Genomic DNA, 23990 nt, shown 5'->3' on the forward strand with positions numbered 1-23990 from the left:
CAAATCCGCTCAAGATGGTGCAAATCGCAGCCTTCCCCGGGGCTGCCTCGGGGGCTCCCCTCGGGTCCCAGACGGCCACCTCGGCCACGGGCAGGGCACCGGCCCTGGGGCCAGCGAGGGGACACCAGCAGGGGGACACCAGCATGGTGCTCGCCCACGGCACACCCAGCCGGGAACGAGCCAGCACTGCATGGACAGGGAAACTGAGGCACAGAGCTGGCTGAGCTGGCACAGAGCAGAGCACACCCAGGCTGCAGCCCTGGGCTGCCCTGTGCCTTCCCAGGGGATCCTTTCCAGGAGCAGTGCTGGAGGCTGGAGGCTCCTGAGCATTCCAGGAGCAGGATACGAGCAGGGCCCTGCCTGCAGCTCCCCAGCCCTGCCCTGCTCAGCCCTCTGTGACCTGCTGGCTCTGCAGAGCACGAGGTGTCCCCTGGGGTGATGCCCCCTTGCACCCGGCACAGCGATGAGCTGGCAGGTGCCAAGGGATGCTTGCTGCCACCACCCTGGTGACGAGGATGAGGAGGGACCCTGGCTGCTGTGGCTGTACATCCCCAGGGCACGGCCTCCCGTTCCTGACCGGCTGCTGCGTTCTCTGGCATTTCCCTGGCCGCAGCAGAGCCGTCCCCAGGGAGCGAGTGGCATCGTGCCGCTGCCCCTCGAGCGGGATCACGGGGCCGGGGAGCCGGGGGCAGCCGCTGCCCAGCCCCACATCAGCGCTCCCATGGCAGCCCCCTCCTGCGGGGGCCTCCCTGCAGCCTCATTAGCGTGATTAGCGGGGGTGATCGCGGCCCCTCAGCGCTGCCCCCGCCCCTGGATGCGGCTGGGGAGCGTCGCGCCGGAGCCTGGCGGGGTCACGGCTCTCCCGCCCGGCTGATCCCTGCACGGCTCCCGCCGAGCCCACAGGGCTGGGAAACGTGGGTGGGATGTGGGGCACAGCCCTGCCTCTGCCTCCTCTGGTGCCCGTGGCTGCTGCAGGCCAGCAGCGGCTCTGGGTGCAGGCAGGGCTCAGCCACGTGGGCTAACAGGGCCCAGAGCCCTGGCACTGGAGCTGGCAGCTGGGAGAGCCTGGCATTCCCACACAGACACACCAGACTCCCAGAGCACGAGCACCCCCTGCTCACAGCACCCACGGCACGCACCCCACAGCACCCACACCCGGGCCCGGGGCTCCCACTCACCCGTCGGTGTCTTGGAAGTTGACATTGACTTTCTTTGCCGATCCCAGGAGCTCTGGAAGGGAGGGAAGGGGGCAGGATGTTAGAGGAGGTGGCTGGTGCAGGGACACGGGGCACACCAGGGAGGTGACAAGGTGCCAGCTCCAGGTTTCCCTGCCTACCAAGGCTGAGACTCCCTGCACTCCACAGGTGCTGCGTGAGGCTGCCCTAACCTGCAGGCAGCAGGCTCAGGGTGGGGGTCCCTGCTAAAGGTGGCAGAGCCCGGGGGCTCCTCCTGGCACCAGGTTCTGCCCATTCTCCCCTGATTTGCCTGGGGTTCCCTCTGGCTCCTCTGTGGAGCCCCTGCCACGCAGAGCTCAGCACGTTCCCCTGTACCCCCAGCCCCCCCTGCACTGCCCTCCCCACGCTTCTGGGAAATTAAACCGCGCCGGGGCAATCCAATTAGCAGCACGAGGAAGGATGGAGACAGATTTACATAAGATTTACCCGAAAAATGCCACTCAGGCTTTCCAGTGAGCTGCTCTTCCCACAGCAGGAGCTGGAGCAGGAGGAGAAGGAAGAGGAGATGGGAGCAGCACAGCAGAGCCCCGGGTGAGGGACCCACCCAGCAGCCCCCGAGCCCAACACAGCGAGCACAGCTCCAGCACGGCCCTGGGTCCGTGGGAGAGGACCCAAAGGCTTCATGGCCTGGCAGGGAGAATGGGCAGACAAAGTCACTCGAAGCCAGGGACAAACTCTTGGGAGAAGCTGGCTGGAAGAGGCTACTTCAGCAGGGAAAGGGAATGTGGGGCCAGGGAGACACTCCCTGTGTGCCAGGCCATGGCCTTGCTGTCTCCCCCTCTACACGTCCCCATGTCAGCGTCCCTGTGTTTATTGAATTATTGGACACAAGGGCTGTGCCACAGCCCAGGAGCCTCTGCATGGACAGACAGGGCTCGGAGGGCACCAGCAGCAGGAAGGGAGGCTATGTCCAGCCCTGACCCTCAAGCCTGGGGAGTGGTGCCAGGCAGAGCCAGCCCTGCCCAGGCCGTGCAGCACAGATTAGCCCAGGAGAGGCCAGGACAGAGGCTCTGGCACCCAGTGCTGGCTCCCTCCTGCACTCTAGGGCTGCCCGAGCTGCAGGACATTTGCTAACGCTGACACAGCCCGCTGTGACAGGTGACAGCTGCAGAGGACAGGTTCTGTTGGCCACAGCAAGCACCCTGCGGTCACCAGGTCCCCAGGCTCTCCTCCCAGATGCAGTGCCTCACTGGGATGAGAATTGGCACTGCAGGGTGCCCAGGGAGGGAGGGGGACACCGTGGGGTCCCTAGGGTGTAGGGAGGGACAGGAACGCCACAGGAGCCCCTAGATGTCACCTCTGCCATAGCATCCCCATGCTCCCCAGGGAAGAACTGGACATTAGTGGCGGGCAGAGCCCCCGTGACACCGGGACTGACCCGGCCCCCGCCAGCCCCGCGCTGCCGCCAGCGTCCCCAACAAAGGTGCCATTCATGTGCGGTGGAGAGGAGCCCAGCGCCGCTTCCGCTGCCGCCCTGCGCCAAGAGCCAGCTCCCAGGAGAAGGGGCCAAGCTGCCCCCAGGGATGCAAAGGGCCAGAACACAAAAGGAGCCGGTGGGCGCAGGAGCGGCACAGTGCCCGGCACTGGCTCCCATCTCCGGCCCCGCTCCGGGCCCCGCTGCGGCTGGGGGGTCCCTGCAGATGGAGGGGTTGCTGTCAGCAGCTCTGCAGCGTGGCCTTTCCCACGGGTTGATCCCAGCGAGGGCTGGGATGGGGCAATGCTCGGGAATCAGGGTGCAGCGGTGACGCCGTTGGCGATCCCCAGGCACGTGTCACCCTCGGCGTCACCAAACCACCATCACCCCAGCACACCATAGCGGCAATTTTTTCCTCCCTGCACCTGCAGGAGAGGCTGCGGCTGCCAAAATCTGTTTAGCACTTCCATCACTGCCCGTGCCAAGTGCTTAGTCAGTGACTTCCAGCCATGCAGTGGTTTGACTTTCCTTAAAGCTCTGGAAGTGGCCGTCAGCATGCCGAAGGCAGCTGGAGCACGGAGCCCAGCTGGGGTCTCAGAATAACTCCAGTTCCCAGAGCAGGAGAGGAGGATGGGTGCCCTGGTCACCAGGTCCACAGTGGGATTTGCAGCCTGTCTGGGGCCAACAAGAGCCAGGAAAGCTCATTAATGGCTGGGAAGTACAAGAAAAACTCTTCTACTAACGAGGGAGAGACAAGGGAGCAGAGTGGCTCCAATTAAAAATATCAGCTACAAAAGGAGATGGGCACGGTGGGGAGAAAAGCAGAGCTCCTTCATGGCCACACTGCCAGCAGGCACCCAGTGTGCTCCTGGCTGTCCTCTCTGCTGGGATCATGGAGGGGTGGCAGGGACTGTGAGCACCTGCAGTCACCACCCTGCCCTCTCCATGCAGAATCAGATGCCATCAGGAGGGTGCTGTTGCAGGGGTGGCGCGTCTTTGCTCAACCTGAGCCCCACCACCATCCCTGGGACACCCCAGTGTCCCCTCTTGGCTCCCCATGGGCTGCTCAGGTTGTGCCATGTGGGCTCACAGGGCTCCCCTGGTATCTCATTGCCCATCTCTCCACAGCTCTCGGGGCAGTTTGCACCCCACAAACACCCCGGGGCAGGACCACGCTGCTGGCCCCAGGGAAGGGGGCACACACCGGGCCTGGCTCTCAGCCGTGGCCGCGCCGTGCGCCGGGAGCCGCAGCGTCTGCCATCGACACCAGCTATAAACAGCGCCTGCCAGAGCGAGCAGCGCCGCGGGGAGCGGCCCCGCGCTGCTCCCAGAAATGCCTTCACTTCCACTCGGGGCCTGCAGGAGCGAAATGCACGCTTGGGTTGAGCTGGCGCTCCTCGTGCAGCCCGCTCCTCGCCGGCCCCGCAGCAGCCACGGCCACGCACGAGCCGCTGGCACGTGCAGGGCCTGCGCATGGGCCCCGCTCTGCCCGACCCCAGGCTCCAGCCACGCGTCACCTCCTGGCACTCAGGCTCCTGGCACCGCGCCTGGCAGCTGGGAGCACACCGTGAGGAGACCCCCGTGCCCAGCCACAGCTCTGGGCACATGGAGACCCACATGGCCAAGCAGGAATCCCAGTCCATGCCATAGGGACACCCCTGTGCCCAGCCCCTGCTCCAGGAATCCCAGAACACGCTGTGTGGAGACGCCTGTGCCCAGGTGCCCGGTGTGTGCCATGGCCGGACCCCAGAGTGTGGCCGGACCCACAGCTCTGGGCACCCCGATGCGTGTTGCAGCGAAACCCCTGTGCCCAGCTGCCCCACCCTTTCCCTGCAAACGTGTCCCAGGCCACGGCCCCGCATGGTGGGGCTCCTCAGGGGGCTCCTCTCCCTTCCCAGCACCCCCTCACGTGTCCCTGCGCCGCCCCTGCGTCTGCAGCCAGCGCAGCGCCTGCAGCGATCGATGCCCGGCCGGGGCGCGGGGGCTCCCGGCCAAGCCCCCGCTGACGAAGCACATCCTCACCCACTCCCCCGGCAGGGAGCGGGCGGCTGCTCCACGCAGATGGCTCCAGCCTGCGCTAAATCAACATCTACTTAATGAGGGGAAAGCATTGCTGCCCCCTCCCCAGCACGCCGGCAGCAGACGAGCCAGGAGAACCCTCCCCAAATCCTCCTCTCCATCCCCCCCATCGCCCCCAGCAGTGACCCCGCTCCCCTCCAGCCCCATCCCTGCTGCTTCCCCACTCCCCAGCTCACGAGGACAGTCGGACCCCTGCGTGTGCCCCCCTCAAACACAGCAGGACCCCACAAGCAGCGAATATCCACAGGGGAGACATTCAAGGCAAGCGCCTATTTCAGAGACAGGGGGGAGGATCCTGCAGCGGCATCGCTGGGAGCTGCCGGATAAAGGAAGCATCCAAAATAGCTGCTCTTAATTATATCCCTGCTAACGAGAGCCACGCAAACAAGGGGCACTGCACGAGGAGCCCTGGCACGGGGTGTCTTATTCCCCACTGCAAGGATGGGGTCCCCCATGGTGGCATGTGCCATCGTGGGGACCCCACTGAGGCAGCCACAGCAGCCCTGGCTGCCTCTGATGATGACGGTGACATCGGGGAGCTGGTCCTGACAGGGAAAATCTTGTACTCCTGCAGCCAAGGTCGTGTCAGGCGCTGGGGCCGGCGCGATGCTCAGATGCTAATGAAGCCGTTATCATCTTCCGATCGATCTGGACTGTATAAATAATGCACCGGGAAGCTCGTACAGGAAAAGGGATTGCCTGGGGCTGAGAGGTGCCTGCCATGGGATGGAGCCACTGCAGAGCACTACTGAGCACAGCTGGGTAACTACTGCCCACCACAGCTGGACAGACACCTCTACCACAGCTGGACAGACACCTCTACCACAGCTGGACAGACACCTCTACCACAGCTGGTCACCCCAGTGTCCATCACTGCTGGGTGTCCACTGCCCATCACCAGGCACAATCCAGTGTCCGTCACAGCTGGGTGTCCACTGCCCATCACAGCTGGACAGACACCTCTCACCACAGCTGGACATCCCAGTGTCCACCACAGCTGGATGACCACTGCCCATCGCTACTGGACACCCCAGTACCCATCACAGCTGCTCAGCCACAGCAGTGTGCTCGCTGCCCATCACCAGCCATTCCCCAAATCCCAAGGCACTTTTGGGGGATGCCACCCATGTGCCCAGCACGTGTACAGGTGCTCCTGATGCCCATCCTGGCAGAGCCCTCTCCAGGGAGCGGCGAAATCCGCACTGAAGGCTGGCTGGGCTCTGGCAGCCTGAGTCACCGTGCAGCGCTGTCCCCTGGGGCTGCAGGAAGCAGCTTAAATGCAGCTTTCAAGAGGCAGCAGGGACTCCACTGTGATGCTTTTATTTTTACAAAAAGGAAACTTTTCAGTCCCATGGGATGGAGCGGGGCTGACCCTGTGGGCTGCCAGGGCAGGCAGGGACAGGGGACACGGGTGCACCGAGGGCAGAGCCAACCCAGCAGGGCTGGAGCTGCACAGGGGACCCAGCCCCAGCAGCAGCTCCTGTGGAGATCCCCGCTCTCTCCCGGTATTCCCAAGCCATATCCTCACCTGACCTTTGCCGTGCAGTACCGTGGAGCCAGGCCAAGCCACGCTGCTTCAGCCGGACCCCTCCGGGGCAGTGCCAGCCCCCCGAGCAGCACACGGGGCTGTGCCGGGCAGGGGGTCCCTGGTGCCTCACCCAGAGCCCCCAGGAGTGCGGGGAAGCAGCAGCAGGGACGGGCAGGAGCTGGTACAGTGCAGGGATGTGCTGCCTCTGCCCCACGGGTGGGACATGAGGTGCTGTGCTCAGCTCCGTGGGACCAGCCCCGAGTGTCTCAGCTGCCCGCCGTGCCCGGTGCCAGCCACCCGCCCACACTCTGTCTCGGCAGAAATGAATGCTGGTGTCGCTTACAGGGAGCCCTAATTGCCAGCCTGTGGCAAACAGGTAATTTTCAGTAATCACCCTGGCTGGAAGGAGCTGCTGCTGGCAAAGCGAGGCTGGCACGGCAGGGACAGGGACGTGGCTGCTCAGGGCCACTGTCACCTGTGTCTGCCTGTCCATCCATCCCAGCACGGCTGGCACTGCACCTCCTTGGGACACGGGAGCAGAGAGGGGTGGGCACACACTACTCACCTCCACCCTGGGGCAGAGACTATCCTGCTCCATCCTCATCCTCCCCAGCTTCTCCCCCTCCTCACCCTCTCTGCGGGGCCAGGGATCCCTGGGAGGATGGACCCTGTCCACGCTGCCTGCAGGGCGGGACCAGGAACTTTGTGCATCTTAAAGCATCATTAACCAAGACACAGCGGTGATCGCTGCCCTCCCATGAACCCGGCGTGGTGCAGCAGCACTGGCGAGTGGTGGGAGCTCCTGGCGAGCCCTGAGCGTGTGCACATGTGTGCACATGTGTGTGCAGGCAGCCCAGATCAGCTCCAGATGTGCCCTGTGTGCACATGTGTGTGCACGAGGCCCAGATCCATCAGAGGCTCCGAGCTCCCAGCCGTGCGTGGCAGAGCAGCCCCGGGCTCTCTTGCAGACGTGATGCCTTCAGAGCCATCGTTTGTGCTGGTCCACGGCAGGTGCACCGTGCCCACCTTCTGCTTCGGCTGCGGGGATGGAGGGGCAGGAGGGCCCGGGCTCTGCGGGCACAGGGCCTGGCAGTGAGCGGTGAGCCAGCGGCCGCCGGGGCGGGCGGACAGCGGGGATGTGCAGCCAGGCGGTGCCGTGCATCATCCGGGAGCACAGGGAGCGCGGCCGGGGGCCTCGCCCCGCTCCCACCGGGCTGGCAGCGCTGCAGGGGAGGCGCAGGGCTCGCAGGACCCGTCCCAGTGTCCCCAGTGTCCCCAGTGTCCCCAGTGTCCCCAGCACGGCGGGCACAGAAGGGGCTGGCAGGGGCGGTGCAGGGCCGGGCAGGACCAGGCTCCGGCGCCGCTGAGCGCACGCAGGGAGCGGGGCTGCTGCGGAGCTGCAGGGCTGCGAGGAGCGCGCCTGCCGTAAACAGCCCAGCTGCAATGCAGGAGCCGGGCGGCCGCCGCTTTGTCTCTGCTCCGGCGGGGAACCCGCGGGGCCTCTCGGGGAGGCGGCGCGGGGCTCCGGCAGCCGCATCTGGAAGGGATCAGCACCACAAGCCGGCCCTGCCCCGGCCCGGCCCCACGCCCCGCCGGGCAGGAGGCAGCACCGGCCGGGCAGCGGGGAGGCCACGGGCACACGGGGCACACGCGTTCACATGGATGCACAGAGACACGCAGCACACGCATGCACAGGGGCTGAGGCGCACACGGGCACACGTGGGCACAGGGATGGATGCAAGGGATGCACATGAGTGCACTGGGATGGATGCACAGGGATGCAGAGGGGCACAAGAGTGCACAGGGATGGATGAACAGGGATGCTGAGGGGCACACACGGGCACAGGGATGGATGCACAGGGATGGATGCACAGGGATGTGGAGGGCACACCGGGGCACATGGGTGGAGCACCCAGCCACCCGAGCTCTGAGAAGCAGAGCCTGTGGTGGCTGCTTGGGCATCATTTCCAGCTGGGTCCATCTCCAGCTGACACAGACCGTGGCAGGGCTGGGGTCCCTTCATCCTGCTGTGCCCCAGGGCACCCCAGCCCCACAGCCACCTCCATCTGCTCGGCGCTCTCCAGGCGGCCGGCAGTGACCTTGGTGGGGACACCCAAGGAGACCCGGGCAGAGCTGGCACTCCCAGCCAGCCCCTGAGAGCCCTGTGGCTCTCCCATGCCCTCCCAGCACCGTGCTGCCCCACCGAATGGCTCGTGCCAGCACCGGTACCCATCCACCACCGGAGCAGTCCCGGCAGCACAGGGCTGTCAGGCCGAGCCCAGGCCAGCTCTGCATCCCAGCTTCCCATTTCTCAGGCTGATTGCTCCTGTCGCTGCAGAGCCCAGCATTAAACACCTCATTTTCTACTCCCGGATTGAGTTGGAAAATACTATTAACATTTCATTAGAGCTTAAAGATCCCTCTCAGCCCGGCATGAGGAGCCAGCCCGCGGGTGGCATCGCTCCTGTGCCAGGTGGGCTGCACTGGCCCCGTCCCTCTGGGAAGAGGAGAACCAGGAGGGAAAGTTCCTCGTGGCCCAGATGTGGGACAGGATGGTGAGCCAGGGCAGAGCTGGCATCAGTGCTGCACAGTGGCCCGGGGACCTGCTGGGCATGGCCCACCCTGGCAGCACACTTGGCCAGGGACAGGACACAGAGCAGTGACAGAACAACAGTGTCCATGCAGGCACTCCTGAGTTTTGCTTCCCAACACTTCTCCCTCACCCATGGGCCCAGCAGGACCTGCACCAGTCATTAAATATCAGCAAATTTGTGCTCCAGCTTCTCCCACCAGTGCTGAGCACCATTCCCAGCACACACCACGGAGCTCCAGGGCAGACAGCGCTGTGGGAAACAACCTCAGGTATGGCCCCAGAGCTGGGCACCAGCCTCCAGCACTCACCCCACCAGCACTGCCACAGCTCCCACCTGCCACGAGCCCAGGAATGTGTTCACTGAGCACCCACCACTGCTTTGGGACACACCCAGGCACAGCACCATGGAGCCACCATCCCCAGGCACTGCTGATGCAGACACGTGGGGAGTGGGAAGGGGCTGGGGGCACCTGGGCACACCAAGATGGGCAGGGGACTGATCACAGCCATTCCCAGCAGCTGGGAAGGGGCAGGAAGGGTTAAACAGAGTGCAGAGAGAAGGAGAGGAGCCAGACGCCAGCCTGGCTACTGGAAACCACGATGGGCTGGCAGCGACTGGGACGGCTGGGGAGTGAAGCTCAGGGCAGCCACAGCACTCAGACCTGCTCACTGCCAGCACTGTCACCCTTGGGTGCAGCCTGGCCCTGCCACGTCCCCCACAGTGTCACCCCTCAGCACGAGGGCAGCAAGGTCCTGGTGCAGCAAAGAGCCAGAGCCGGCAGCCGTGGGAGAGCCCCGCATGAGGGGCTGCCAAAGGGCTGTTTGGTGTCAAGCCAGGTGAATTTGGGACTGCTGAGAGAAAATCCAGGCCAGGGAGGGAGCTGGGAACGGAGCCGCCAGTCCTCAGTCCCGCTGCTCCTTGGTGGCAGTGGCCAAGAGTCCCGGGTCCCCAGAGCATTCCTGGTGGGCAGGGACCCTGCAGCCAGCCTGGGCACGGGGGCTGTGCTGGGGGCAGGGGGCATGGGGGGGTTTGCACAGCTCGGCTCAGCCACAGAGGCAAGAAATGTGAAATAATGAGAAGTCACCCGGGCTGAGCAATGGTGCCCCTCTGGAAGGCAACTTGGCACACACCAGCCCGCACCCGGCTGCCAAGTCCCGCTGGGAGCGAGGCTTCGCACGCGGGCTGGAAACCCCAAGAAGCTGATGAGGGACCCGCTGACACGTGGATGAGCCGGGCAGCAGCCGCAGCTGCTGGGCCCTGACAGGAACCTGCCTGTCAGCAGTGCTGGGAGCACGGCCCGTGCCTGGGGTGCACCGGCGTCTCCCCTTGCTGGCATCCCCCCGTGTCCCAGCCCACCCCCTTGGTGTTCTGCCCCTCCATCCCTGCCAAGGGGATCGGGGGAGGTGTGGGAGCAGTGCCTGGCCATGGGATGGGGATGCACGGGGGCCCAGCACCTCTTTGGCCAAGCTGCCACAGGATCTGGCCCCGCAGCCCTTGTCCCCACTCCAGGTGTCCTGGCCAGCACCAATGGCTCCAGAGGTCAGCAGCATCCCACATCACTCCAGTATTCCAGTGAGCATCATCTGCTCACCTCTGCCTGGGGTTCTGTGTCAGCAAGGAGGTTCTGCCCTGTGCTGTGTCCAGGGAGCAGCAGCAGGAGCTGCCTCCCAGGGAAGGCTCCTGCTTTCCCAGAGGGCCGGGGGAGCCGGGCAGCTCCGGTGGCTGCCGGCCACGTGTGCCCTGGGCACTGCACCACAATTGGATTTGCATCTGCCCTGCCTTTTACTGCATGGAAATTGAATTGTAAAATGTCAAAGACATTTCCTAACTGCGCCATATTAGCCCGGTTTTATTAAATACTGTTATCAGAGCAGATTATGAATGCAATCAAATGCAGGCAAGAAAACTCAGAATTAACTGGGCACTGAGCAGGACACACCGGAGGGCAGGAGGCAGCTGGTGAGGCCCTGCCCGGAGCCCATGTCCCCAGGCACTCTGGCTCTGCTTCCCACTGTCCCCAAATTCTGGAGCATAGGTGAAGGAACATCCCCACCCAGCCCGTGCAGCTCCACTCACATCCCAGGATGGCTCCTCAGGGACAGCAGGACCCTGGGGGTTCTCACTGAGCTTTGAGGTCCCTTCCTAGGCAGGGCAGGACCTGCTCCCTGCCCATGGCAGCAGGGCCAGGACTGATGGGACAAGCCCTGAGGTGCCAGAGCTGCTGCCAGTGCCACACAGGGCAGGATGCAGAGCCCTGCACGAGTGGCAGTGCAGGAATGGGGCTCTGCTGCCCAGAGAGGGGGGACACTGAGATGCCCAGGCCTCAGCACCAGCACCCTGCACAGTGGGGCCAGGCTGGGCTGGGTTACCCTGATGTGACAGGACACAGAAGGTGCAGATTCTGTGCCCAGCTCCTGATCCCAGCTAGGCAGCGTGGCTAACCCTGGGTGTTCCCACGTGCATACAGAGCTCCAATGGCACACCAGGACACAAGTCTTTGTGGCAACCTGGGTGACCAGGATGGCTCTGAGGACCAGGCAGTCCCACAGGACACAGCCTGGATTCCCCTCACGGCCAGTTCCTGCCACGTTGGATGCTTGTCCTGGCACTGCAGGGCCACATGCTGGGACATCTCCTTGGCCACATGAAGCTGCCATGTGTGGAAGTGCTTCACAGAGCCCCCCAGCCTGGCTGGAGGAGGAACTGGGGTACAGGATCTAACCCTTGGCTCGAGGTCCCACACTCAGCACCGGCAGCACCACACAGGAGCCATTTCCAGTGTGGATGAGCCACTGGCAGCACTGGCCTCACAGGGAAGGGGCCAGCTCGCTCCAACACCACACCAGGCAGCTGTGGATCCTCTGCACAGCATGGCACAGCTCATCTCCCACCGCCCAAAGCCTCAGGTGCCCAGGGGTGGCACAGTGGGCATGGGTGCTCTTGGAGACACCCCATGGTCCCATCCCATCCCACGGCGCTGGAGCTGAGGGGAAAACGCCAAGTCACCACATTTCTTCGAGGTAGCACCGAGAAGGAGGGGACGGGGAGGGAAACAGTTTGCTGCCAAATCCCTGCATCTGATTTGCGCAACTTTCAGACAACCTCATCAATTATGGATGCCCGGGAAGCAGGCGCGGTGCGCGCTGCGGCCGGCCCGGGCCCGAACCCACACTCACTCCAAACGGGGCCCCATGTCACCATGGCAACCCGTGCTAATTCACGCAAGGATTTTTAAAATCTCATTTATTAAACCCCACATGAATAGGATATTATCCAGATAACAGGGCTAAGTTACAAATCTTCCTGGTGCCGCGCAGCGCGGGGAGCGCCGCAGGCATGCGTGGGACCGGAACTTGGAGGGGACGTGGGGACACCACGGCGTGGGGACAGCCCTGCTCGGTGTTCTCCCACTCCACGCCCAGCCCCAGCCCCAGCCCCACTGCCACGGCCAGAGGCACCTGTGCACCCCAGGCTGGGAGCAGGGCACCCACTGCAGCACACGTGGCACCCGCTGCCACCCGGGGGAGTCGGGTTCAGTGGGGAACGGCCCCAGATAAGCCCTGCACTGGCACCGGTGGGTCCAGCAGAGCTGGAGATGGGCAGCCCAGCAAGGGAATGGGGTGAGCATCCAACCCCAGCACCAGGCTGAGCCCCACTGGGTGTCCCTTGTCCCTAACCTGTGATCCTGGCACTGGGAGCTCTGCTGGCCCTGTGGCCATCCTGCCCCGTATCCGGAGGGCTCAGCAGTGGGAGATGCAGCAGAGCACGGGGGAGGACAGGGATGCAGGAGAAGGTGGTGGCACTCAGGCACCTTTGGTTGTTGCCACAGCAACCCCAGCTGTGTGCCCAGGCCAGCAAGGACTGGAGAGGGGTGTGTGGGGACAGTGCTGGGCACAGGCCAGGTGTTGTCCCCATAGCCACGTGCTGCTCCAAGAGGCCACAGCAGCAGCAGCATCTGGAGTGGGTTGGGATGAGGTGGGCCCTGAGCTGGAGGTTCTTCTTGCCCTGCACAGTCCCTCAACAGTGACAGCAGCGATGGCACTGGGGACATGGGGGACACCACACCAGCCATGCGGAAACACATGCTGGCCCCATGTGGCACCGTGGACACAGTGGATACAACACTGGAGCAGGGACATGGGGAATGCCAGGCCAGCCCTGCTCAGCAGCAGGACATGGGACACCACACTCGGCCAGAAACAGCCCTGCATGACCAGGGACAGGGGACACCTCACCAGTCCTGGCACAGCTCCAGGGAGAGGGGTTACCCACATCTGGGGAGTGCTGGCCCTGGAGGGACAGTGGGCACAGCCATGGAGGGACTGTGTGTCCAGTGACCCAGAGCCCCACGAGTGCTCCCCGTGGTCCCTGTCCGTACCCAGGGACAGTCCCAGGTCCCCAGCTCGTCCCCGGCACCAGGCCTGAAACCTGCAGCTGCATCAGCACCATGAATTATTCAGTCCCGGGCGGAACGCCTCGACGGAGCAGTTCCATCCTACAGCGAGTAGATACTCATGGAGCTACACACACGTACACCCGGAGACGCACACGCACAGCCACACGCACGCCCCCGCAGCCTCACACCTGGCCACGCACCCGCGGAGCCGCGCACAGCCAGCCGCAGGGATGCACCGGGAGATACCCGCGGAGCGACATCCAAACACCCCCTCAGCGAGAAACACCAACAGCCCAGCCAAACACACAGATGCCAGGGTACACACCGCCACGCAAACACCCCACGCACCCAAACACAGCCGCACACGCGCCCGCGGCAGCGCGGACACGCAGAGGGGCGCGGGCAGCGAGCCCCGGCTCTCACCGCGCGGGCCGGGCACACTCGCGGCACGCACACGCAGATGCGCCCGGCGCTGCCCGGCCGCAAACCCTGCCCAAACCCCCGGGAGCACCGGGGCCGGCTCCCGGGGGGCTGGAGTTGCTCCCGGGTACAGGGCAAGGGCAGCCCGGCCGGAGCCCGACCGCGCCGGGGGTGCCCCGGGACCGGCGAGGAGACCCTGTGCAGGGCTCCGCACCCGCGCAGCGCCCGGGGATGCTCCGCGCCCCGCCGGTGTGCTCAGACCCGCGCCGGGCAGCGGCCCCCGCCCCTCCCGGGGCGCCGCCGGGGGTCCTCAGCACGTCTACGGTCCCCGCCCGCCTGCGACGAGCCACAGCCGGGGAAGGGCCGGGGATGCTCCCGGGCGACCAGGGCGGCATCGCGGCCGGGCCCCGGGAGCAGCGCTGGGATGCGGCCCCGAGCCGCCGCTCCCGCCGGTGCCCATGTGTGCCCCCCCTCCGTGTGTCCCCCCACCCCGCCGCCCCCCGCCGCCGCCGCACTCACTGGCTTTGCCGGGCTTGGGCCTCTGCAGCAGCTTCTGCACGGCCGCGATGTCCTCCGCCTTCACCGCCTGCACCAGCTCCTGGTCCTTGCCCATGGCTGCGCCGCGCCGGGGCTGCCGGCTGCGGGCTCACGGCCCGAGCATCCTCCGCGGCGCGGCGCGGCGAGGGGCGGGGGGCGGCGGGGGGCGGCTCGGCGCGGCTCGGCACGGCTCGGCACGGCACGGTGCAGCCCCCCCGCCCAGCCCGCCCGCTCCGGAGGCGGGGGCGGGGGCGGCGGCGGCGGCGGGCGCCCGGGGCGGGGCGCGGCGGGGCGGGGGGGCCGCACCGGGAGCGCGGGGGGCAGCGCGGGAGAGGAGGAAGAGGAGGAGGAGGACGAGCAGGAGGAGGAGGAGGGGGAGGAGGAGGAGAGGGCGGGGGCCGCCCGGTGCTGCGGGCGGAGCACGGGGATCCCCCTCCCCGGTGCCGGTGCCGGGCCCGGGGGACGCCCCGGTGGGAGCCGGCGCGCAGCCGTGGCGTGTGACGATCTGGCGGGGCTCAGCGGCCGGAGGGGACGGGGGGAACACGGCTGCTGCTCGGGGCCTCTTCCTCACCGGGGAGTGTGCCGGGGGGGTCCAGCAGACCCCTCCCGGGGCACCCCGCTCTCCCCAGCCCGGCTCCGGGGTGCCCCTCGCCGCTCCCCGTCCCGCCTGGCCATGGCAGCAGCCTGCGGTGCCCAGAACGGAAACCGGGCAGGAGCAGCCTTGCGATTTCTGTAAATAAAGCCCTCATCACCGCGTCATTTTCCACTTTTGTTGACACGATGGCCGGTGACATTCGTCTCTTCCACTTTTAAGGCTGAAATGACCGAGACATTGCAGTTGCGGAGGGTTCCCGGCTGTGCCGGGGGCTGAGGAACCCGATAGGAAATGGGGCCAGTGATGGACAAGGCGTTCATGTCCCCGCCGTGCCATCAGGGCACAGCACGGACATGGCTCGCACGAAATCAGCCCAAATTTCCGCCCTGCCGGACAAGTTCCTAGCTGAAAGCCTCGTGGAGCCCCGGCTCCAGCAAACCGGCGTTGGGGCACATGGGGCCGGAGGGCTGGAAGCCAAGTGGCCACCACCGCGCTGGGCACTGAGGGGAGCAGTCACGGGTGAGGGCAGTGTACGGGCACCGGGAGCTGCAGCCCCGGGGAGATGGAGATCAGCCGTCCCCTGAAGCCCCCCGCCCGCCCCGTGCCGGTCCGTGCCCCCCGAGCTGCAGCCCGAGGGTCCCTGCACGGCCCCCAGCTCCCGCCCAGTGCCCATCTCCGGGCTGGCCCCCCCTCGGGGATGGCGGGGTCCGTCTCCTCTCCCCACCCCCACCTTCCAATCCAGGACATTTGGGTTGCCAGCACGGAACGCCGTCTAATCTGCCCTCTAATCCCGCAGCCGGGCGCCGCTCGGGGCCCTGAGCCGCGGCCGGGCTCGGGGCTGGGGGCTGGGGCTGCGGCTCCGCACGGGTCGGGGGCTTCCCTCACATCTGCCACCACCTGATAACAAACGAGGCGCCTCAACAAAGGCCCCTTTGTGCCCCGCGGCTCCCTCCTGCGGGGCCCCCACAGCCAGGCACCGGCACCGGGCAGCTCCTGCACGGGCACCGGGACCTCTGACCGGGGCACGACACGGGCCGGCAGGGCCACCGTGTGGGGCCCTGGGGTGCACCAAGGCCATCCCTCCTCCCCGCCTGAGCCAGGCTTTGCGGGAGGAGCTCCAGCCTGGCGTTCCTGCGGCTCCCTCGGGCTCTTGCCAAGTCGGGTTGGTCTTTGCAGAGCAGAAGAATGTGCAGTGAAATGTCCCCGTTCCTGCCCTGCACACGCCGAGAGAAGGCAGCGCCCGGAATGGGCACAGCCTGGGGCTCAGGGGGTTTGGGATGGGCACAGCCTGGGGCTCAGGGGGTTTGGGATGGGCACAGCCTGGGGCTCAGGGGGTTTGGGATGGGCACTGTGGGCAACAGGCACGTGGAAACCTGACTGTGGGAACTGCAGACATCACCAGCAGCAGCAGGAGGGCTGATCCCACGCAGAGATCCCCATGCATCCCCCCGGCACAGCTGCCTTTCCATGGGAAAGGAGCACAGAGCCTCTGCCTGGCCTAGGGAGGCAGGGGGGGCTGGGAGCACACGGGGCCTGGGTGCTGGAATAACAGAGAAGAAGGAAGAGATCAAGGCAGAGTTTGGAGGCTGAAGCCGCCACCACTGTGCTCACACCCCTCCCAGCAACCAGGGATTCACAGAGACTGAAAGCAGACAGGGCTGGGGAGCAGGGGCTGGTGGGAGCCTGGCAGGGCCCCTGCATGTCCCTGTCCCTGCTCTGTCCCAGGTGCCAGCCCTTGCCTGGGACAAGCAGCACACAGCAACTACAAGCTGGATCCCGTCCAGGCAGGACACGGCCACCCTCGAGGCCAGCACGAGGCACACGGGTGTCCCCGTGAGTTCTGTCACACTGCCCTGCAGCTGCCAACCCCTCCAGCTCCATCAGAGCCCGAGCAGGGGCCCAGGAGCTGTCACAGGATGACCCCAGCCCTCCACACCAGCCCAAGCTCCCTCTCCCTGCACGGAGGGGCAGAGCCGTGGCCCTCCAGCAAGCAGCAGTATCTACGAAAATACTTTATTGTGGAGGGGCAGTGCAGGGGCTCTGTACAGTGCAAACAGCAGCGGCAGCGCCGTCACCAGCAAACAGACACGGCGTGGTAGCCCCAAAGCCCAGCCAGGGGGCAGGGCCCGGGGGGCTGCAGCCCCTACGCGGCCTTGGGCCGGCCGTTGAGGCGGATGATGGCCCGGTAGTCCCGCACCAGGTCCCGCAGCTGGTCCAGGTAGGGGTTGACGTTCTCCTCCATCCACTCCTCCACTGTGTCGGGGAAGTAGATCCTCTCCAGCTGGGCTCGCAGGTCACGCACAAAGCTCTCCCAGTCCTCATGGAGCCTGGAGGGGGGAGAGCAGGGCTCCAGCTGCCTCCTGTGAGGGACCCCAGGGCCGAGCCTGGGACCCCTCCAGCCCCACGCGGACTCCCCCAGCCCCCAGCACCACGTACTTCAGCACCTTGCTGCCAAAGCTCTCCATGTTGCGGGGGTTCCCAAACTGGCGCTTCCGGTGGTAGGGGCTGAACCAGCCCTTGATGGCACTGGGGAGGCACGAGGGACTTGGGGGCACAGGGGCCACCAGGGATTGGGAGCTGCGCATGAGGCAGGTCCCCTCCCAGGGAAAAACATGGCCAGAGACACCAATCCCACTGCTCCCCCCTCCTGTTACCTCTCCTCCTCCAGTGCCTTAAGGATGCTGTCCTTCAGGTGCCCATTAACCTGCTCCACCATGTGGTAGATCTCCACACCAGGGAACGCTCCCCTGCCCTCGCTGGGGAAAGGGAGGGGAAGCTGAGGGCTCAACATGTGGGGTGCACTGAGCTGGGTGAAGCCCAGCACCCTGGCGGGCCTGGGACCAGGGCATTTGGGTGACCCAGCTTCCCTCCAGTGCCTCCCTTCTAATCCAACTGCCCTGACCATGTGCCACGCACCAGGTGCTCTGCTCCAGCTGCACGCTCTCCAAGCCCAGCACATCCAGGACCTTCCTCTTTGCCTCTTCTGTGAAGCCCCCTGGGAGGGCAAGGAAAGGGACAGAAGAGCTTGGGACACCTCCCCATGAGGCTCACCCCAGCTTCACCACACCCCAAAACTGAGTGAGCTGAAGGTCCTGCGCCTCTGCCTCCCACCTCCCCCCAGCGCCCTGCTCATCAGCACGGGTGTGGCAGGCAGCGGGAGCTGGGGGTGAGCAGGGCTGGGGGCTCACCGTTCACCAGGGTCTGCAGGCAGATGGCCAGCGAGGGGATGCTGACAGGCAGCAGCTCGCAGAGCACCGAGTAGTGATCGTACCTGTGGGACAGGGACAGCCACCAGCTCTGCACCGTGCCAGCAGCTCTGCGGGCACCGGGAGCGCAGGGGAGTCCCACCGCCCCTCACCTCTGCCAGCCGGTGAGCACGACGCCCTGCAGGCGCAGCGGGGCCAGCCGTGGCACGGCCTGCATCACCTTCAGCCAGCTCAGGTGGTTTTTCAGGTGGTAGCTCAGCGGGGTCCAGGCCTGCGCCGGCCCCGTGGTGCCCTTGAAGGCGCTGGCGAACCAAACCGCCTCGAAGCCGCTCTCCACGTACTTGGTGAGGAAGGGCACTGCAGCGGGACAGGCACGAGCCACCAGTGCCACTGTCCCCAGGAGGCTGCGGGGGGCTCAGCAGGGATCCCCCTGCCACCCCCAGGAGCCTGGCATGTCACCTTACCGATCTGCTCAGCCTCGAAGTCGGGTGCATAGAACCACACCACAGGCGAGACGTGCTTTGCTATCCCGGACTCTGCGGGGACAGCAGCGAGGGGAGGTTGGTGCCAGCAGCAGGGGGAGCCTCGGGCCCCTCATGGTTCCCTGAGATCCACGGGGCAAGGCATGGGCTCTGCTGGCACTGGGGGCAATGCCCAGTGGGTGGTGTTGGGGAGCCTGGCACGGGGGTCACCACTGCTGTCCCTGTCCCCTCACCCCGCAGGGCTCCCACGCCGATCTTCCTCAGCATGTCATCCCACATGAGCACCCGCAGCCCCCAGAACTGCGCCGTGAGGAAGCCCAGAACCTCCTTGATGTGCTTCAGGTACATGGTCCCCACGTCGCCCTTGTTGTGGCTCATCCAGTTCTTGGAGTCCATCCCCTCCCCAAGATGGAAAACCTGGATTTGGGGGAGGGGAGATGCTCAGCAGCCCTGGGAGCCCCCCCAGTGCCTGGGGTGAGGCTGGGCTCCCTGCACAGCCCCTGCCCACCTCGTCTGCGCCGATGTGGATCCAGGTGGAGCGCCGGTGCTTCTCGATCACCTGTGACAGGATGCTCTTCAGCAGGGCCAGGGTGTCGGGGACATGGGGGTTGAAGCTGTTGGGGAAGCGCTCGACCTCCCGCAGGTGCTGGTACTTCTCGTGCTTGAGGATGAACTGCGGGAAGGAACCATCAGGGGGGAGTCCAGGGGGACCCCCTGTGATTTGGGATGGGGAGCAGGACTAGGACCCTCTACCTCGACATGGCCAAAGGTCTGCACCAGGGGAACCACCTCCAGCTTGTGCTGTTCCGCCAGCTGCTGGATCCGCTCGATGTCCTCCTCGCTGGGAGGGCAGGGACAGGCTCAGCAGGGATGCCAGGGGAGAGGGCAGAGCGTGGGGGCACTTCCCCCTCCTCCCCCTCCTCTGGTACCCTGCCCACATGGCCCTGGTTGCCCCACACATTGTCCCTTTACTGAGGGGCACAAATATCGACCTGTCAGGGCAGGAAGCTGGTCTGATCAGCAGCACAGCCTGGCACTCTGACCATGGTTACCATGGGCACGGGACCAGGTGGGTCACCCCCAACCCCTGGCACACCTGTGGGGGCCACAAGCACCACAGCCAGCTGGGCACACAGCCCTGCGTGAGCCCTGCTCACCTGTAAGCGTACGGGGACCGGAGGATTTCCAGCTCCCCCTTGAAGGGGAACATGTCCTCGTACTCGATGAGGACACCGTTGGCTCCCAGCTGGGACAGGAGGGGGAACACCTGCAGGGAGGGCAGGGTGGGCTCAGCCATGGGGTGGCACAGACCAGGTGTCAGCGGGGCTGAGCCCTGTCAGCCCATCCTCTCCTTGGGCCCTCCTCCCTGTCCCTGGGCATCCTCACCTGCTCCAGGTAGGAGACTCTGGGCGCAGCTCCCTTGAGGTCCAGGTGGACCAGCCTCATCTCGGTGGTGCTGACATCCCGGGGGACCTGCTGCTTTTGCTTCAGGGCCATTATCTTTGCTGCAGGGACCTCCAGAACCTGGCTCTGGGGGATGATGTCCTGGACGATGTCACCTGTGTCCCCCCAGAACCCGCTGTCCTTGCTGACGTGCTTTTGCAGCTCCAGGGTAAAGCTGCAGGGAGCGGAGCAGGGATGGGGGTGCCCATGGGGTTATGGGGGTGTCCATGGGGTTATGGGGGCACCAGCTGCCCCCAGCACCAGGCACCCCCCTGGGGTCCTGCTGTCACCTCACCTGTCACGGAAGAGGAATTTGATGCCAGCCAAGGCAACGAGGAGCAGCACGACGAGGCGCAGCAGGTTCAGCCGGTGGCTCCGCTGGAAGGCCATCTCCGGGGCCTCTGGGGACACACACGGGGTCTGGTCCATGGCCAGCAGTGGCCAGAGCGACCCCAGGCACAGGTGAGCCCACCCAGCCTCACGTACCATGCCCTGCTCCCCTGCCCAGGACAGCACGAGACCCAGAGAAAGGCGACATGGGGGCAGCCCCTGTGGCCAGCCTGGTGCCCATCGGGGACGTACGTGGCAGTGCCCCGTGTCCCTCCTACCTCGAGTGCCCCAGCGTGGGGCCAGCGGTCAGCTCCGCCTCTCCCCCTGCCGGCACGGGTGAGGCCGGTGCCGGGGCAAACAGGGCGGTGGCTGCAGAGCAGGTCCCCACCGGGGCTCCCGTCTGGCTGCCGGGTCCCCCCCGCGCCAGGGGCCGTGTCACAGGGCGGCTGGACGGGGTGGCATCACGGGGTGGGCACGGTGCATCCCTGCAGGTAGGAAAGAGGTGATTGGGAACTGCCCAGGGAGCCAGCCAGGGAGCCAGCGCTGGGCTGCTCCGGGCATGGCACCTGCACAGTCACGGCACTGGCGGGGTGAGGGTGGCAGCCCAGACCCCCTTGGCACCCGCAGGGGCCGAGCGAGAGGCAGCACGGGAGCCTGGCAGCACATCTGCCCTTCCTCCCTCCTGTTGCTCCGGTTCTGGTGTGTTCGGTGAGGCCCGGACAGGGCAGCGCTGCTGCCCCGGCCCTGTGGAACTCACTCCTGGTCAGCTGCCACCCAAACACACCCGAGCTCGGGGTTAAACTCAGCGCCGGCACACTGGGGGAGTGAAAAGCAGATTTTGGCAGCTGCGGGTGCCCAAGCGGCTCAGCTGATTGCGAGGGGTTTGTTTGTGTCACCAGAGCGGTGGCACCGGGGAGAGCCGCGCTGAGCCCCCCGCGCCCCCGGCCCCGAGCGAGCCCCGTTCGACACAGCCCGAGTCCCTCTGGACACGGGACCCCCGGGCTGCAGGACGTGCTGTCCCCAGAGCACGAGACCCCAGCAAGGACAGGTCACAGGGCAGGACAGTGACGTGCAGGAGGGAGCTGGAGCATCCCTGCACCATCCCCATCGCCCGGTGCCCGCGGGTACCCAGCCCCTCGGTGCCCGTGGGCAGGAGGAGGAGCAGGAGCCGGTTTTTGGGGAGCAGGCTGTTCCCTGAGCTCCTTCTCTTCATGGACAAGGTACCTCGTGGCATTGCAACTCCTGTGCTGTGGGGGACAAATGTGGTACCCACTCCCTGCCGTGCCCAGCCCGGGATATTCCTGGCAGCTCCAGCACAGGCCAGCAGGGATGTGCCAGGCTGGAGATGGCTGCCAGCCCAGGGGTCACCACTGGGAGCACAGGGAGCCACAGAGGGGACACGGGAGGGCGGGTCAGTGGCCCCTGGGCACGCAGCAGGGGCGCCCAGCACCCAGGAAGGCCGTAAATATGCCAAGTGCTAATGTCGCTGTCATGGGAACACAGCGCCTGATCGGAACAGGGATAAATATTTAGACAGACGCTGTCAGCTCGCCAGGATTGGGTGTTTTTAATGCACTTTATCTTATTTAAATAGGGCAGGTTCCCAGGGCTGGAGCTCCCTGGCACAGCCGGGGTGAGGGCAGGCGGGATGGGCGCTGGCCGGAGCGGGGGAGCCCCGAGGGGCGCCGGGGGCAGCCCGGGCCGCACCCCTGCGCCACGGGGACCTCCCTGGGCAGCCAAGGCTCAGCTGTGGATGCCGCCCCTCTCACCCGGCCCCCCTGCTCTGTTCATTAGCGTCACCTCTGCTGCTGCCCGTGCTGCGGGACAGCGCTGGCAGCATCCGCGGGAGGCTGGGAAGAGCCCGCGGCTCCGCACAGCCGCCCAGGCTGGCTCCGGCTTCACCGGGGGCACCCTCGGCCCCTCCCTGCCCACGCTGCCCGCCTGGGTTTTGCTGCCAGCCTCCTGCATCCAGCCCAGCTCCCTGCTCACCTTCCAGAGCCCCAAGGAGAGGAGGATGGAGGCAAACAAACCCAAACCTGAGCCTGGAGATGGCTGGGCCATGGCGAGGGGAGGGAGCTGAGTGTCCCGGGGGTGGCAGGTGCCACTGCGTTCCATGGACGGGCAGCCAGGGCTTCAGGTGCCACCCACAGCTCTGCTCCGGTGCTCCCCGGTGCTCCCACGCCAGGCCTCGTGCCCCAGCACACCCGGCAGTGCAGCCGTGGGGGAGCGATGCTGCTCCGTGCACGCTCCCGGCGCACACTCACACACATGTGCACACGCTCACGTGCTTCCAGAGCATTCCATGGCCAGCCTGGCTGTGACCATCCCGTGCTGTCCGCCTGTGCCAGCCCCCAGGATGAGCTGCCCCTCGCCAGAGGCCACGGGGCTGCAGCCCCACAGCCGGGGACCCCGTTTGGAGAGGCTGCAGGGCCCTGTGGGGCTACGGCCCCATGGCAGCAGGAGGGGGCTGTTCCCTCATCCCTGGGCAGAACTGCTCCCTGTCCCATCCCGTTCCCTCCCGGGGTACTGGAGCACACGTGGAGCAGCCCCTGGGCACCAGGGACCCTTTCCACACCCCACCCATCCCTCTGTGCTGCAGGGCACCACCCACACCCCGCAAACCCGGCACACCCCACAACACCCCACGCCAAGGACATCCCGTGGGCATTCCCGCGCTCCAGGGCACCCTCCAGGCTCTGCCCGGCACGCCAGCGGCCCCGGGCATACCTGTGTCCTCTGCGGGCATCCCTGCATCCCCCCGAGCATCCCTGCATCCTCCCAGGCATCCCTGCATCCTCCCCGGGCTTCCCTGCCGCACCGGGGCCCCGCATCCCCCCGAGCATCCCCGCATCCTCCCGGCACCGCTGCCCGCCGCGGCTCCGGCATCCCGGCCCGAGCATCCCCCGCTGCCCCGGCCCTTACCGGCAGGTGCGGGGCGGCCGCGGGCACCGCCGGGAGCGGGCGCGGGCGCGGGCACGGGCGCGGGCACGGGCACGGGCACGGGCACGGGCACGGGCACGGGCACGGGCACGGGCACGGCCGCCGCCGCCGCCGCCGCCGCCGCTCTTAAAGGGCCCGGTGCCCGCCGGTGCGGCAAGTGAGGAGCGATGCACCGGGCCCCGCCACCCGCCGTGCCCAGCGCCCTGGCGCCACACGCACACGGCGGGGAGCACCGGCACAGCGGGGACCCGGGCGGCACCGGCACAACGGGTGGCCCCGGGGCGGCTCCGCGGGGCCCGGTGCGTGCCCGGTGTCGGTTCCCAGTGCCCGTTCGGGCTCGGTGTGTGCCTAGTGCCCGCCCCCGCCCAGCGATGCCCGGTGTGTGCTCTGTGCCTGGTGCCCGGTGTGTGTCCCGTGTCCCACGTCCAGTGCCCAGTGTGTGCCCCATGTGTGTCCCATGTTCACGTCTGTATCCCAGGTCCAGTGTCTCGTGTCCCGTGTCCCATGTCCTGTGTTCCATGCCTGGTGAGTGTCTGGTGTGTGTCCCATGTCCCGTGTCCCGTGTCCCGTGTCCCATGTCCCATATCCCATGTCCCGTGTCCTGTGTCCCATATCCCATATCCCATATCTCATATCCCATATCCCATATGCCGCGTCCCGTGTCCCATATCCCATATCCCATATCCCATATCCCATATCCCATATCCCGTGTCCCGTGTCCCATATCCCGTGTTCCATGTCCCGTGTCCCGTGTCCCGTGTCCCCTGTCCCATGTCCCATATCCCATGTCC

At 66.3% G+C, this 23990-nt stretch overlaps 2 protein-coding genes across 7 annotated transcripts in view; both read right to left on the reverse strand.

Annotated features, from left to right (window-relative positions):
* The window catches only part of CASKIN1 (CASK interacting protein 1), a 28853-nt gene extending 14437 nt beyond the window's left edge, over positions 1 to 14416 (reverse strand). Inside the window, exons 1-2 of the mRNA XM_063414760.1 lie at positions 14186 to 14416; positions 1179 to 1230 (exon numbers count right to left, since the gene is read on the reverse strand). Of these exons, the coding sequence (XP_063270830.1) occupies positions 1179 to 1230; positions 14186 to 14279 (146 nt within the window). The 5' untranslated portion in view covers positions 14280 to 14416. The remainder of the gene's footprint in view (positions 1 to 1178; positions 1231 to 14185) is intronic.
* A 2388-nt stretch (positions 14417 to 16804) lies between these two features.
* Positions 16805 to 23761, reverse strand: LOC134559756 (hexosaminidase D-like). Of its 6 annotated transcripts, none has more exons than XM_063414861.1 (15): positions 23182 to 23761; positions 20538 to 20744; positions 20225 to 20330; positions 19873 to 20104; positions 19644 to 19753; positions 19240 to 19327; positions 18995 to 19159; positions 18720 to 18903; positions 18469 to 18540; positions 18157 to 18361; positions 17987 to 18069; positions 17715 to 17793; positions 17453 to 17554; positions 17235 to 17324; positions 16805 to 17125 (listed from the first exon to the last, which is right to left on the reverse strand). In XM_063414861.1, exons 3-15 carry the CDS (start codon positions 20317 to 20319, stop codon positions 16942 to 16944), a joined length of 1689 nt encoding a protein of 562 aa, XP_063270931.1. In that variant the 5' UTR covers positions 20320 to 20330; positions 20538 to 20744; positions 23182 to 23761; the 3' UTR covers positions 16805 to 16941. The 6 variants fall into 6 exon arrangements, with proteins under 6 accessions (XP_063270931.1, XP_063270934.1, XP_063270933.1 ...); XM_063414864.1 differs by lacking the exon at positions 23182 to 23761 and adding an exon at positions 22296 to 23158; XM_063414863.1 differs by lacking the exon at positions 23182 to 23761 and adding an exon at positions 22249 to 23158.
* Between the last annotated feature and the right edge of the window lie 229 nt (positions 23762 to 23990).

This window comes from Prinia subflava, chromosome 17 (assembly GCF_021018805.1).
Source record: "Prinia subflava isolate CZ2003 ecotype Zambia chromosome 17, Cam_Psub_1.2, whole genome shotgun sequence".
Classification (NCBI taxonomy): Eukaryota; Metazoa; Chordata; class Aves; order Passeriformes; family Cisticolidae; genus Prinia; species Prinia subflava.

What these genes read in the sequence shown, in the direction of transcription:
- LOC134559756 (XM_063414861.1), bottom strand. Translation starts at nt 20,319, where the DNA reads ATGGCCTTCCAGCGGAGCCACCGGCTGAACCTGCTGCGCCTCGTCGTG. An exon ending in CGGTCCCCGTACGCTTACAG is followed by an intron (nt 19,328 to 19,643) that starts GTGAGCAGGGCT and finishes CTGCCCTCCCAG; the next exon opens with CGAGGAGGACATCGAGCGGA. An exon ending in AGACCTTTGGCCATGTCGAG is followed by an intron (nt 19,160 to 19,239) that starts GTAGAGGGTCCT and finishes TCCTTCCCGCAG; the next exon opens with TTCATCCTCAAGCACGAGAA.